This window comes from Mesoplodon densirostris, chromosome 17 (assembly GCF_025265405.1).
Source record: "Mesoplodon densirostris isolate mMesDen1 chromosome 17, mMesDen1 primary haplotype, whole genome shotgun sequence".
Lineage (NCBI taxonomy): Eukaryota > Metazoa > Chordata > Mammalia > Artiodactyla > Ziphiidae > Mesoplodon > Mesoplodon densirostris.
The window spans coordinates 198,132-211,787 of NC_082677.1; the positions used below are offsets into that span (position 1 = coordinate 198,132).

At 39.2% G+C, this 13,656-nt stretch overlaps 2 protein-coding genes across 7 annotated transcripts in view; one reads left to right on the forward strand and one right to left on the reverse strand.

Annotated features, from left to right (window-relative positions):
* The window catches only part of RNF17 (ring finger protein 17), a 116,045-nt gene extending 109,294 nt beyond the window's left edge, over positions 1–6,751 (forward strand). Inside the window, exons 33-36 of the mRNA XM_060080280.1 lie at positions 897–1,065; positions 2,707–2,842; positions 4,714–4,903; positions 6,653–6,751. Coding sequence (XP_059936263.1) covers positions 897–1,065; positions 2,707–2,842; positions 4,714–4,903; positions 6,653–6,751 — 594 coding nt within the window. The remainder of the gene's footprint in view (positions 1–896; positions 1,066–2,706; positions 2,843–4,713; positions 4,904–6,652) is intronic.
* Positions 5,583–13,656, reverse strand: part of CENPJ (centromere protein J) — a 59,814-nt gene continuing 51,740 nt past the window's right edge. For 5 of the 6 annotated variants that reach the window (XM_060079676.1, XM_060079680.1, XM_060079675.1 and 2 more), the window contains 5 exons: positions 13,306–13,422; positions 11,525–11,665; positions 11,361–11,445; positions 11,158–11,278; positions 5,583–9,598 (listed from right to left, as the gene is read on the reverse strand). In XM_060079676.1, the coding sequence (XP_059935659.1) occupies positions 9,403–9,598; positions 11,158–11,278; positions 11,361–11,445; positions 11,525–11,665; positions 13,306–13,422 (660 nt within the window). In that variant the 3' untranslated portion in view covers positions 5,583–9,402. The remainder of the gene's footprint in view (positions 9,599–11,157; positions 11,279–11,360; positions 11,446–11,524; positions 11,666–13,305; positions 13,423–13,656) is intronic. The other variant, XM_060079679.1, reaches the window with a different exon arrangement.

Below are 13,656 nucleotides of genomic sequence, written 5' to 3' on the forward strand. Positions count from 1 at the left end.
ACCTGTGAAATCTTATTAAACATCTCATTCCCCTGTCCTCTTCCTACATTGAACTTAGGTGCTCTTTATTCGCTGTTTTTCCATCCCACTGATCACCTTGTAACAACACACTGTGCCACTTCCTTATTTTCTTTGCTTCTTCCCACTAGAATGTAATTCCATGAAGACAGGGATTTTTGTCTGTTTTGGTCCGAGGTGTACCCCTAGAACCTAGAATACTGCCTGATACATAGTAGGCACTCAGTAAATATTGACTGAATGAGTAAGTACACTGAAGAAAATTCAATTATATATGCTTGGCTAACAAGAGAGAAAGAAATGACAAATTAAGTGGCCGGGCAGTCCCTCAGCCATTTTCACACAGTATACTATTCTTTTCACAGACAAGAAGAATTTGCTCCGTAATTTCATCAGAGAACATAGTAGCGCAAACTATTGTTGGTTTTTATGATTTTTAATTAGTTATTAGTCGCCACATAAATTACCCCAAATTGAGCAGCATAAAACAATACACGTGAAAGTCAGGAATCCAGGATCTTGGGTTGCAGTCGGGGTGTGGGGGGGGGGTGTACAGGATCCACTTTCAGAGCCCGAGTGCTGGGCCCCGGCCCCGCGGGCCTCTCCTGGGCCTGCCGGCGCGCCTCTGCAGGCTTCCCTGGTGGGCGCCACCAAGGCAGAGGCCACGCTTTGGACCACCTGGACTCAGCGGGCACATAACCGCCGCCACGGTCGTGCTTTCCAGCCGCAAGGAGCAAGTCTGCTTTGCCGTGGGGACTTCTGACTCTGTGAGGACTGTGAGGCCGTTGCTGGGGACTGGCTTGCAGTCGTTCTGTCCACATCCTGAATACTAAACATTACAGACTTTGAACTTCTTCCCCTCCCTTCCCCCCACGTAGGTGTATATGTGCCTTGACTCCGTGGAAAAGTGTAATCTGGTTAAGCAGCAGGATGACACAGTTTGCAGTGGAGTCCGCTGGGAACCTGAGCCCGAGAGCCTTGAGGAAGCGCTGGGGAGGTTCAGTAAGGCTGTGGAGACACTCCCTCCTCTGCGGGACCTGAGGACAGGTACTGCGCCTGCAGAGTGAAACGGGGTTCCCAAGGAAGCCGCTGTCCTCAGGGCCGAGACGGGTTGTTTCCCAGGTTAACTGGCATTTTTATCAGCCTCAGTTGATACGCATGGTCTCTTGCCTTGGGGCGCTGTCGTCTTTCCAAGCTCAGGTCGCACTGTAACGCTGACTGCATGAAGACGGCCTTTCAGAGCTTGCAGTTTTGCCAGTAGCGCAGGTTGTGAGTTGTTACTTGGACCTGAACGGCACTTACTTTAAATTACAAGCCACCTAAGCTGCTCATTGTGGTGTGGGGCAGCAGAACTCAGATTGTGTTGAGTCCTGCCAGCATGGGTGAAATCCTGCTTTTTTCCCTTTCTATTTCCCTATCTTTATTAAATATAGGGCATTCTCCTATGAGGAAAATGCATCTAGTTACTGGTGATGACGGTTCTTGAATACGAGGAGTGGTGTCTACACATTTTATCAGTATGTGATGTATAGGGATGTATTCATCCTTGGTATTTTGTTCATGTCAGAGGATACTTTAGCAAAGGAAAACATCAGCCTGACGTCCTATCTGATTTTACTTAATGAGATTTTAATCAACTTATGACCCATGTTTGGCTGATAAACACCACTTGCTGTTCCCTCTGCCTGGCAAGTTCTGGGATGTGTAGCAGGGTCTCTGCTCAGCTATCCCCAATGGCAGCTCTTCCCTGGTGCATCCCACCCCACCCTCTCCTCCCCTCCCCTCCTCCCGGCCTTTAAGGCAGCACCACAGCAGGGACTCTGCTGCAGCGTCATCAGCACTTAAGGAGGGCACCTGGCACAAGTAGGAGCTCATACGTATTTGCTGAATGAGTGAAAAAATAAACTGTCACTTTTTTTTGTAAATTAATTATAATCTGGAAGAAACAATTCCTCACTGCTCTTCTCTCAAGGGAGGTTGCACAAACAGTCCATGAGTAATGTGATAATTCATGGAGCTGTACATACATGTGCGTTTTTTTCTATGGTTATTCTTCAATTAAGTATGCATATGTACAAGTTGATTCATAGACAAGTGCTTATTAAATATGTACAGAATCTATATTGAAGGAGTTGAATAAGGGATCTAGGTAACACGTTGAGGATATGTGGTTGAAGTGGGTTGGGAGTATATTGTGAAGAACCCTGTAAATTGCAGTCTAAGGACTTGGTACTGCAGACAGTTAAGATACCATTGAAATTTTTCAAACTACAGAGCAATGGAATTGGATTGGAGGAGAAGGAAATTAAAAGTAGGAATAACAGAAACCATTTTACTATCATTTGCAGAAGACAGCTGCCCAAAGGGAAAAAAATCAGGGGCGTATAAGAAGTGGGAACAATGGAGGGATGGTTTAAGCCTTGGGTGGTGGAAGAAGTAGGACTCTGAGGATGGAGAGGGGTCTTTCTTCCAGCCTTTTCCTAACTTAGGAATTAGGGAAAACAAGGTTTATAGAGTACAAACAGAAGAAAGAGCACAAGCCAACATGTGGCTAACTGCTGAATGTTTAATTCTGAATAATGGGTAATTGGTGATTATATTTTCTTTGTACTTCAGTGTATTTTTTTTTAAAAAAACGTTTTTAAGAAAATAAAAGGCAATGTGATTTTCCCCTTTTTGTCTTTTCAGAAATGCCTTGCCTTGCAGAATATGATGATGGCGTATGGTATAGAGCAAAGATTGTTTCCATTGAAGAATTTAATCCTCTGGCTGTCCTGGTACAATTTGTTGATTATGGATCAACTGAAAAGCTGACAGCAAACAGGTTAAAAAAACAAAAAAGTAAACTTAGTTGACTTAGGATTCTTAGTTTTCTATTCTTTTTTTTTTAATAATTGAAAAGATTTTGCCTCTTTTTTAAAAGAAAAAAATCTATTTCAAAGCTACTTATATATTGGGAGTATTTTTTATCTAAAAGTTATTTTTTATTGTGGTAAAATATATATAACATAAAATTTACCATGTTAAAAAATAAATTTTAAAAAATTCTTAAAGAGAAAAAATTTACCACATTAGCCATTTTTAATACTTAAATACAGTTAATTGGCATTAAGTATTCAGTGTTGTGCGACCACTGCTACTGTCCATTTTCAGGACCTTTTCATAACCCCAAATAGAAACTCTACCCCTCAGTAACATTCCATTCCCTTTCCCTCAGCTCCCGGTAACCCCTTTTCTACTCTCTGTATGAATTTGCTTATTTTAGGTTCTTCATCAAGTGTAATCATAAGTATTTGTCTTTTTATGTGGCTTATTTTACTTAGAATGATGTTTTCAGAGTTCATCCAATTGAAGCATGTCAGAATTTCATTACTTTTATGACTAAATAATATTTCGTTGTATGTATATACCACATTTTGTTTCTCTCTTCATCTGTTGATGGACACTTGGTCTGTGAATAATGCTGCTATGAACACTGACATACAAAGAGCCGTTTTGAATGTCTGCTTTCAGCTGTTTGGGGGCATTATATACCTCAAAATGGAATTGCGGGACCATATTGTAATTCTGTGTTTAACTTTTTCAGGAAATGCCAAAATTTTCCATAGTAGCTATACTATTCATATTTCCACCAGCAACGCACAGGAGTTCCATTTTCTCCACATCCTTGCCGACACTGTTATTTTCCAAGTTTTGTTATTGTTGTTTGTGATACTTTTTAGTAGTGGTAAAATACACATATCATAAAATCTACCATCTTAACCATTTTTGGAAGTATAGTTAAGTAGTGTTAACTTTCCTTACATTGTTAGTGCAACCAATCTCCAGAACTCTCTTCATTTTGGAAAACTGAAAACTAACCCTGTGCCCATTAAACGATCCCTCATTCCCTCTTCATCCAGCCCGTCAACCACTGTTCGGCTTTCCATCTCTATGAATTTGATTATTGTAGGTGTCTCATGTCTTTTTGTAACTGGCTTATTTCACTTAGCATGATGTCAAGGTTCAACCATGTCATAGCATATGTTAGAATTTTCTTCTTTTTTAAGTCTGAATAATATTCCATCATACGTATATAACACCTTTTATTTATCCATGCACCCATCAGTGGATACTTGGCTATTGTGAATGATGCTGTGAACATGGGTGTACAAATATCTCTCTTCATGACCCTGCTTTCAATATACTCAGCAGTGGAGTTGCTGGATAATATGCTTATTCTTAGTATCTGGAGGAACCACCACACTCCCCACAGTAGCATTCTACATTCCCACCCAATGTCCAAGTGTTCCAGTTCTTCTCTGTATCCTCACCAACACTTGTTATCTTCTGTTTTTGTTTTAATAGTAGCCATCCTAATGGGTATGAGGTGAAATCACACTGTGGCTTTGATTTGCATTTCCCTGATGATTACTGATGTTGAGCACCTTTTCATGTGCTTGTTGGCCATTTATATCTCTTCCTTGGAGAAATGTCTTTTTTAATGTGTGTTTTCTCTCATTCTGTACATTGCCTTTTCACTCTGTTGATTGTGCCCTTTGCAGTTTTAAATTTTGATATAATCAAAATTTTTTCTTCTGTTGCTTGTGCTTTTGGTGTCATATCCAAGAATCACTGCCAAATCCAACACCATTAACTTTTCCTCTAATTGTGACATTCCTAACATTTTAATTTAAGGATTTTCTTTTGTGACAGACTTCGTCAAATTCCTCTTCATCTTATGCAGTATCCAGCCCGAGCCATAAAGGTTCTCTTGGCAGGGTTTAAACCTCCTTTAAGAGATGTAGGAAAGGCAAGAATACCATACTGTCCCAAGTGGAGCATGGAAGCATTGTGGGCTATGATAGACTGTCTTCAAGGAAAACAACTTTATGCTTCTTCCATGGTAAATATCTGTCTTCTTAATTAGCCAAAATACTTTCAAAGCTATTTCAAGGATCCCTGTTAACTTTCTAAAGTGCTTTTTATCTCTGCAGCTCTAGATGCAAAAATGCTTTAAAGCATTTGATGTTGTAAATACTATAGGATTAATTTTAAGGCTTGTTCAAGTGTCTTAGTTTATATTTTACAAACTTTTGATTAGTCCTGCAACGATATAAAATATCAGTGATGTAGTGACTAAGATGAAAAATGATCAAGATGAGTATCCTATAATCAAAGAACTGATAATGAGGAAAACATGTAAACTACTAATACAAGGTAGAATGAAATAAATGCTATAAAAAAGGTATAGGTATCTTTGGGGTGTGGGTGTGGGGAGAGAAGCAGGAGCGATGAGTTCCGTGTGGAGAGATCAGGGTAGGGTGTTTGAGCCCCTGCTTAGTAGGCACTCGAGTGCTTATTCAGTAAGGACGACTGGGAGAAAGTGACATTTAAGCTGCATCCTAAAAGTAGAAAAGACCAGCACGGGGATTCTGGTCAGAGTCAGAGAAAGGTTCAAGTGGTGCTCATATCATAACTGTACTGACTTTGAATTGTTTAATGCAGTAGAAGCTGCATCAAAAGGTCTAGAAAAGAAAATCCACATCATGCTTGGTATAAATATGCTTTTTACTTGAGGCTTAGTCACAAAGGGGTGGCTCAAAGGCTGTATCTAGCTTGTAACCATGTTTAATTTACTGCACAGCTGTTTTAAAATTGGAAAATTATACAAAAAGTCTTATTTGTAAGTATTACAAAATCTTCTGCAATGACAGCACCAGGGGTGCAACAGCAGTCTCTCTAGGTGGGAGCATGCTCTCCGGTTCACCCCAGTCCTCACCACGGTTCTTTCAGTCCGGTTCACCCTCGTCCTCACCACGGTTCTTTCAGTCCGGTTCACCCTCGTCCTCACCACGGTTGTTTCAGTCCGGTTCACCCTCCTCCTCACCACGGTTGTTTCAGTCTGGTTCACCCTCCTCCTCACCACGGTTGTTTCAGTCCGGTTCACCCTCCTCCTCACCACGGTTGTTTCAGTCCGGTTCACCCTCCTCCTCACCACCGTTGTTTCAGTCCGGTTCACCCTCGTCCTTACCACCGTTGTTTCAGTCCGGTTCACCCTCCTCCTCACCACCGTTGTTTCAGTCCGGTTCACCCTCCTCCTCACCACGGTTGTTTCAGTCCAGCTTGCCCTGATTTGGGGGATTTCTGATATACTGGCTGTGACAAGAATGAGCTCTTAATGAAGCAGTGCTATTACTAGAAAGTGCTTTTTGGAAACCTTTGTACATACCATGTTCCTGTGTGTGCAGTGGTGTAAATAGCTTATGCAGGGTTTCTCTCAAGAAGCCAGTGAAAATAACAAATGTTCTTATAAATACCTGTGTATTCACCTCTATGAGTAACACTGAAAATTTGGTGACTGTATGCATAAAGGTATGCTTTATGTGTAGAATGTAAATGAATTTAACAGGGATGGTAGTATTTAAGCCCACTGGCTCAATCTAGGAAAACTTTGGGGAGAGTTACATTTTAAATAAAGTAAAAGATGGCAAGAATGGGACTTAGCAAGAAACCATCAAGATACCTTTTGAAAGTAACAACGTATAAATTATAAATAAACTTAGAGAATGCCTTGTCCCTCCTGCCAGTTGTAGGAGGAACAGGCAGCAAAGACATGATGGTGTTTTCTTGACACGTATCTTTCTAATTTTAGGCTCAGGTACCAGAACAAATAGTGACATTATATGAAGATGAACGGTATCCAGTTCATATGTCATTAGTAGAAATGGGGCTTGCAGACCAAGATGAGTGATGTAAGTACCACGACTCCTTGTTCACCCTTACAGTCAGCATACGGCATGTGACTGATGTAGCAGAGATTCATACTAAGTTGCCCTGAAAAGCACCTTTGGCCTTTCCTTGATTTGTCAAAGGAATGACAACAAAGCTCAACCGGAATCTCTCCTGTAGATCTCTCCTTCATGGGCCCTTCTTACCTGTTCAGTACCAGTAACAAAGAGGTTCCATAGCTATAAAAACGCTTGCTTGGAACGGCTGTCCTGACCATTCATGGTGCCAGATGGTTATGGGGGCAGGAGGAGAGCAGCAGAAAGTGGGCACTATAAATAAGCACAGAACGCTGTGCTACACATGCAGCACTAAAGCTAATGCTTTAATTTTAGTACTAATTGAGCACAGTGCCCTGATAACAAGGTTATTAAAGTTCTTTGGTAAACAGCTCACTCTTTATCACATAAATGTAACGTGATTCAGTAACTGTATTTGAACCTTAAGCAAAGGTTTAAAAGAACACACCTTTTGTTTTTCAGGTTTACAGTACAGAGCATCTGTAGCAGCCCAGAAGAAAGTTTTCTGTTATATGTAGACCGTTTCAGGCTTATTTTTCTTGACTTGTTCTGCAATAGTGCGGGCCTTTTTTTTCTTTTCTTTACATATTGAACTGTTAGGAATTGTTCCAAAAAAGTTAATAAATATTTGCTTTCAAGTATTTACTTATTTCATTTTACTGTAATTTTTAAATGAAATATTTCAGGCACGTTAGAAAAAACATATTTAGTTCATTTTATAACTAATGTACATTCCACTAAAGAAATAAGACATCATCAGCACAGTTGTAGGCCTCTGTTCTACCCTTCCCCAGTCACTGTTTTACAGAGGAGGTGAATACTGTGAATTTGGTGTTTATCATTCTTATGTAGCTCTTTATAACTTTATTGTATATGCATGCATCCATAAATAAGACATAGTGTTGCTCTGTATATTTTTGTGTGTGCAGTCTCACACAATTACCTTTTTCCCCTAATTTCCACTATATAATGCATATTGGTATGCATAGCTCTATTTTATTCACTTTCACTGTTACATCCATCTGTGCATATAATTTATTCTGTTGTTAGATATTTAGGTCGTTACCAGTTTTTTCTCAATTACAGATACTCTGCTGTACAACCCCTTATGCACCTGTGAGGGGTTTCCTAGTAAATATACTTTAGTGGAATTTAGTACTAGGTCATGAAGCAATTGCTTTCCAAAAAAGTGATTTTACCAGCTAATTCTACCATCAGTAGTCCAAGTTCCTTGCCAACATGTGGTGTGGCCAGACCATTGTTTGCCAGTTTATGACACTAATGTAAAAAGGTACCTCATTGTTGAAATATGCATTTACTGGTTTTAGTCAGTTTATTGCTTATTAATATCCTTTGTTTGTAATTACCTATTTTAACTAATAGGGATTCTTCATATATTCTGGTTACTAATCCTTTGTCAGATACGTGTTTCTTTTCCTAGGCTGTGACTTTACTCTCTTTTGTGGTATCTTTGGACAAACAGAAACTTCTGACTCATCAACCTTCTAAGGTTTGTGCTGTGTCTCATTTAAAAATCTTTCTCTGGGGAGCTCCCTGATGGTCTAGGGGTTAGGATTTGGCACTTACACTGCTGTGGCCTGGGTTCAGTCCCTGGTCTGGGAACTGAGATCCCCCAAGAGGTGCAGCACAGCCAAAAAATAATAATAATTAAAAAAATAAAATTTTAAAATCTTTCTCTATTCCTGAGGTAATATATATATATATATAATTACTTATTTTCTTTGAAAAGTTTTAAACTTTTTTGTTATTCAGTTTTAAATCACTGGAATTTTTAATACATGTGGCTTTTTAAAAAAACGGAGTTACTGCCCAGCACTACTGTCAGACTGCACTAAGTGACTAGACCAAACTTACTATGTAACTCTACTTGTAGGTGACTTGGCCCCCCTCTTCAAGGACATCTTGCTTCTGTCAGCCCGGTCTTACAGGTAATAAGGTCAAGGCACCTGTGGTCTATCAATCAGTTAACACTGGCTGGTTAGTTTTCACGCCCCGCCTTTCTCAGCCGTCACCCTCGTTACAACTGCTTTCTCCTCCTATGAGATTTATCTGCACTCATAGAATGAACTCTTCTGCCTGTTTTACTGTTTATTTGTACTCAGTCACTGTTTTAACTTCCAATTCTGTGAACTCTGTGGTAGCTAATGCTTTAATTTTAGTACTAATTGAGCACAGTAATATTTTGACTGGAGAAATCCTCTTACTCCTTCAGTAAACTTTCTGAGCAAGACCTTCATAGGACAGGTAGGCGGTGGGAAAATCTGTGATACTGTGTTTCTTGTACTTTTTGGCTCTCATAACCATCTCCAACCAATGAAAGCATCCACTTGTTAGAAGTCTATACTGGTTAGAACCGTAGAAAGACAAGGTAGGTGAACTAAAAATGAAAGCTGTCCCTGTGCACTTCAAACATTATGAAAAAAGGCATCAAGTTTTATATTCCAAACAATCTTTTCCATTTATATATATACACACACACAGTATATATAAATTAAACCACAGAATCCACAAGAAATGGACATTTTTTTAAAGAAGATCAAGTTAGTGTTATTTCATGATTAGCCATACACAAGGATCATGACAATTTTGTGTCCATTAGAACATTACCATCCTTGTCTTTAACTCTTACTCGACCAGATGAATATTTGGTTTCTTGAAGACCGTTTGTATACACAGTTTTAACAGTGCCATCTGGATACTCCCGTCTCTTGAACTGGGCCGTATGTAGTTCTCTTTGGCCATTATTAAACTCTATGATTTTGTTGCCATCTCTGTAAATTTAAAGTAGAATTTAATTTCTTTATTAAAAAATGAAGTATACAGCAGGAGAACTCTGGCAGTTATTCCTTCTCCTAGATCATCCCTGGTCCTTATATAAGGTATAATTGGGACTCAACTTCTCAGCACAGAATGGCTTTTTCTGTTTTGGTTATTTCTCAAATTTTATATGAACACAATGGCTCTGTGCCACATACAAGTGTTAGAGAGCCAGTGCCCTATCAAGTGTGGCCCTAGGGTGTCAGCATCACCCGAGGGCTCATTAGAAACGCAAATTATTTGGCTGGGGCCCAGCAACCTGCTCTTGAACAGTCCCTCCAGGTGATTCTGGTACACCCTGAAGTTTGAGAACCACTGCTGTAAGTGAAAAACGGCAAAGTAATCCTGAATGAATTGCATATTTGAAAGCTGCTAAGAGAATAAAAGTGTTCATCACAAGAAAAATGTGTAAGTATGTGTAAAGATGGATGTTAACTAGAATTCTGTGATCATCTTGCGATATATACAAATATCAGATCTTTGTTGTACACCTGAAACTAATGTTATCTGTCAGTTATACCTCCATTAAAACATGATAATCCTGAATGAATTAATAACATGGGATGTGCTTGAGTGTAGATGAAAAAAGACTTGCCATGAGTTAATACTTGAAGATGGATAGACGGATATGGGGACCTTTTCATATTATTTTCTTTCTACTACAGAAAATTTCAATCATACGAGTCAATTTTTTGAAAAGTTTCTAAAATCAAAGTATACTGTACACAGAAGAAATAAAGTTTGAGGAAAATCTTTAGTTGAGCACCAGATAAAGTTTCAGACCACATTAAGGGAAAAACACAGTCATGACGATGAGACGTTCCTACATTACTGCCAAGTTTATATCATAGAATTCAAGTTAATGGGTACTTAAACTGTTACACTCCAGGAGAGGAGGGTGAAACTAAAAATAGGACTCTCGATTTGACAAAACTCCACCAAGGTTTCAATTAAAATGGTGCTTATAAGATGCTCTTCACTGTGGATTGAAGAAGTTGACTCTAACTTCAAGAAATTTAACACTCAGAAGGATAAAGAAAGAAATTGTTGATTTTAAGGAATTGGCTTAGGGTGGCCAGAGGAGTAAAGTGCTTATGCTGGGACAGGGAGACCAATCAAAACACAGAGTCTGGCTGGGACAGGGAGACCAATCAAAACACAGAGTCTGGTTATTGTTAAAAATTGACAGGGCAGCTTTCCTTCTTTGTGTCTCGCTCACTGTTTTCAAATTTCACCAGACTGATTTCTAAACAAATACTTGCCATTCTCCTTTCGTGAAGTGCTGTTCAGACACCCTTTAGGTCTGTACGCTAAAGACTAACTAGACGTTACAATGCATTTATCTCAAACTCATCCTAAACTCCAGAATGCTGAAAACATGTCTTACCTGCTCTCAAATTCTGAACGCAGTGAAATGCTGAATGACTTAAACAAATGTTTTTAAGATTTTAAAAATTCAACTGCTAATAAAAGTTGAAAACTAGAAAATCTAGAAACAAAACAGGTAACATACCGTTGCCCTCTGACAATTGTACCATCTGGGAAAATGCTTTCTTCTTGTCCATCAGCAAACAAGTTTTTGATAGTCTGATCAGGAAACGTGATTTCTTTTCTTCCATCTGGGAAATGTTTTTCTGTAGAAAAAGGAGTTACCATAAATATTTTATTTTTAAAGGAAAGGAAGAATGTAATAACTGAGAGGGCACAGGTTTTCACCTATCTGTCCGCTTGAGAAATGTAAGACTTCCAGTCCTTCTGGGTACGTGGTGTGGGTGGTGTGTGTGGCTGCGTAGTAGTAGATCTGCAAAGACACAGAGTCAGCACCGCCTCCTCTTCGGAGGTGTTTACGCTACGGACAAAACACGCCCCTGGAAACCTACCACTCTCCCATCCGGCATGACCTGCTTGACATCACCGTTGAAGAAAGTGACAGTGACCGTCTTTCCATCTGCACTCGCTTCTTTTCGGGTTCCATTTGGAAACAATATAACATGGCACCCATTCTTGTAAACCTTTTCTATCTACAAAAAAAAAAAAAAAAACCAGGAGTATCAATATGTAAAACTTCCTGAGACCACACGACAAAAATATCCCTAATTCTTTTAAATTGCCTACTTTGAAATTTTTCATAATAAAAATTAAAACATTTCTCAGAGCGAGACAAATGTTAATAAGCTCATAATAATCAACTTCACTTATCTACACATCACTGTTCTTAGGTCACTCTTCCCCCAAAACAAACTTTTTAGTAGTTTTTTTTTCAAGCAAAGTGCAGACATCACTTCTCCTGTAAACATTTCAACAGATATCTCTAATGGAAGGATTTTTAACAAAACCAAACCGTTATCATCCCTAATAAACTAATTCATTCCTTCATCATATCATAGCCATATTTTCCATAAATTCACACAAAGAAGGCCTTTTACAGTTTACTTGAATCAAGATCAAAACAAGATCCACACACACTTGATGTGTCTCTACCCTCAACTTCTAATGGTCCCTTTACCCCTTTTTTAATGCCAACTGTTGAAGGAACTGGGTCACTGAATATGTAACGTTTCCCACACTCTGGATTTGGCTGATTGCTTTTCCATTATGGTGTCATTAAACATGTTCCAATATCACTGTTTTTCCTTAAAAAAACCCAGTAGTTAGCTCTCGAGGCTTGATTAAATTCCAGCTGAATTACTCTGACGAGTACTTTCAGGTGCAGCAGTGGGCTTCGTATGGCAGCACATCCAGAAATCTAGTAAGTATGTGCTGCCTCCTGACCTCAGCACTGACTGGGTGGCATCACGAGATCCGTCAACCTTTCGTCTAAGGTTTTAGGAGCCACTGATGACTACCTGTAGACCCTTCGTGTCATCGGAAATTGTAAACTGGTGATTCTCTTAATTTTCTCATTCCTCTTCCATTCATTAGCTGCGATTCTTCTTCTAAAAAAGAAAACCTTCCCTCGTCAAACAATTTGTTATCCTAAAGTAGAGTTTGTACAGGAAGAGTCTTAACAACTTACTTCTGACTGTTGGTCTTTGTTCTTCACTCATTCCTCAAGATTTGCAGTGAACTTTGGCCTTCTGATTTCTATTAAAGTGGATCAGAGTACTTGGAAAAGTACATGTTCTATAAACCTGAGGAAAAATTCCCTCATCACCTCCTCAGTAACCCTGTTTATGTTCCTCCTCTTGTCATTCACTTTTTAGCTGGAACACCCAGCCAGGCCGTTTTCCCACTCAAAACCTTTCCTAAGCACAAGAATAAAATTGTCAGGCTGCGGGTGGAGAGCAGCTGATCCAGGAAATATTTAAGGAAGCCTGCAGGAAGGGTAGGGCCGAGAACTGAGGTTTTCAAAAGTACCAAGGATTAATTACCAAGGCTTCTTAGCTATGTCTGGAGAAAGAACAAGAAGTTTAAGCAACTAGATTGTATTCCTCCTTTTGTTGCATCATCTCTAAATCAGAAATGGCAACTAAATGTATGCTGTCTATTGAGTATTTTCATAGGGTCCCAAGGTTCAAACCGAGTCATGTGCCAAGGTACTAAGGTCTTCAGCCCCATCAAGTCTTGAAGATCATTTCAGAACCTAAGTGTTTCAACTCTATTTTAACCCATGTTCATTTTTTATAGTATTCATTGGTTTGAAAAAAAAAAAAAGTTTAACCTTTCCATCAGGATGGCTGATTTCTCCCTGAATTTCTTCTTTTCCTTCTTTTTCATCCTCTTCTTTACATTCAGGATCTGGAGAGTTCACTGGTTCAGGTGCCCTGGGTAAGGCTATCTGTAAGGACAAGAGGCTCTCAGTCTGTCCTACATTACATGTAATAAAAATCTCAAGCAGCTAAAACTTACACTTAGTCCAAAAGCCAGATTCCACTATTATAGGATTCTAGTATGACTAGTATTTGGTGTTGTATAGAAAACATTTACAATGTTAAGTAAAAAGCTTCCTTTATAAATGGTTTAGAAACTTAAGCCAGTTAACCAGTCAACTTTAAGCCTGAATAATATGTTT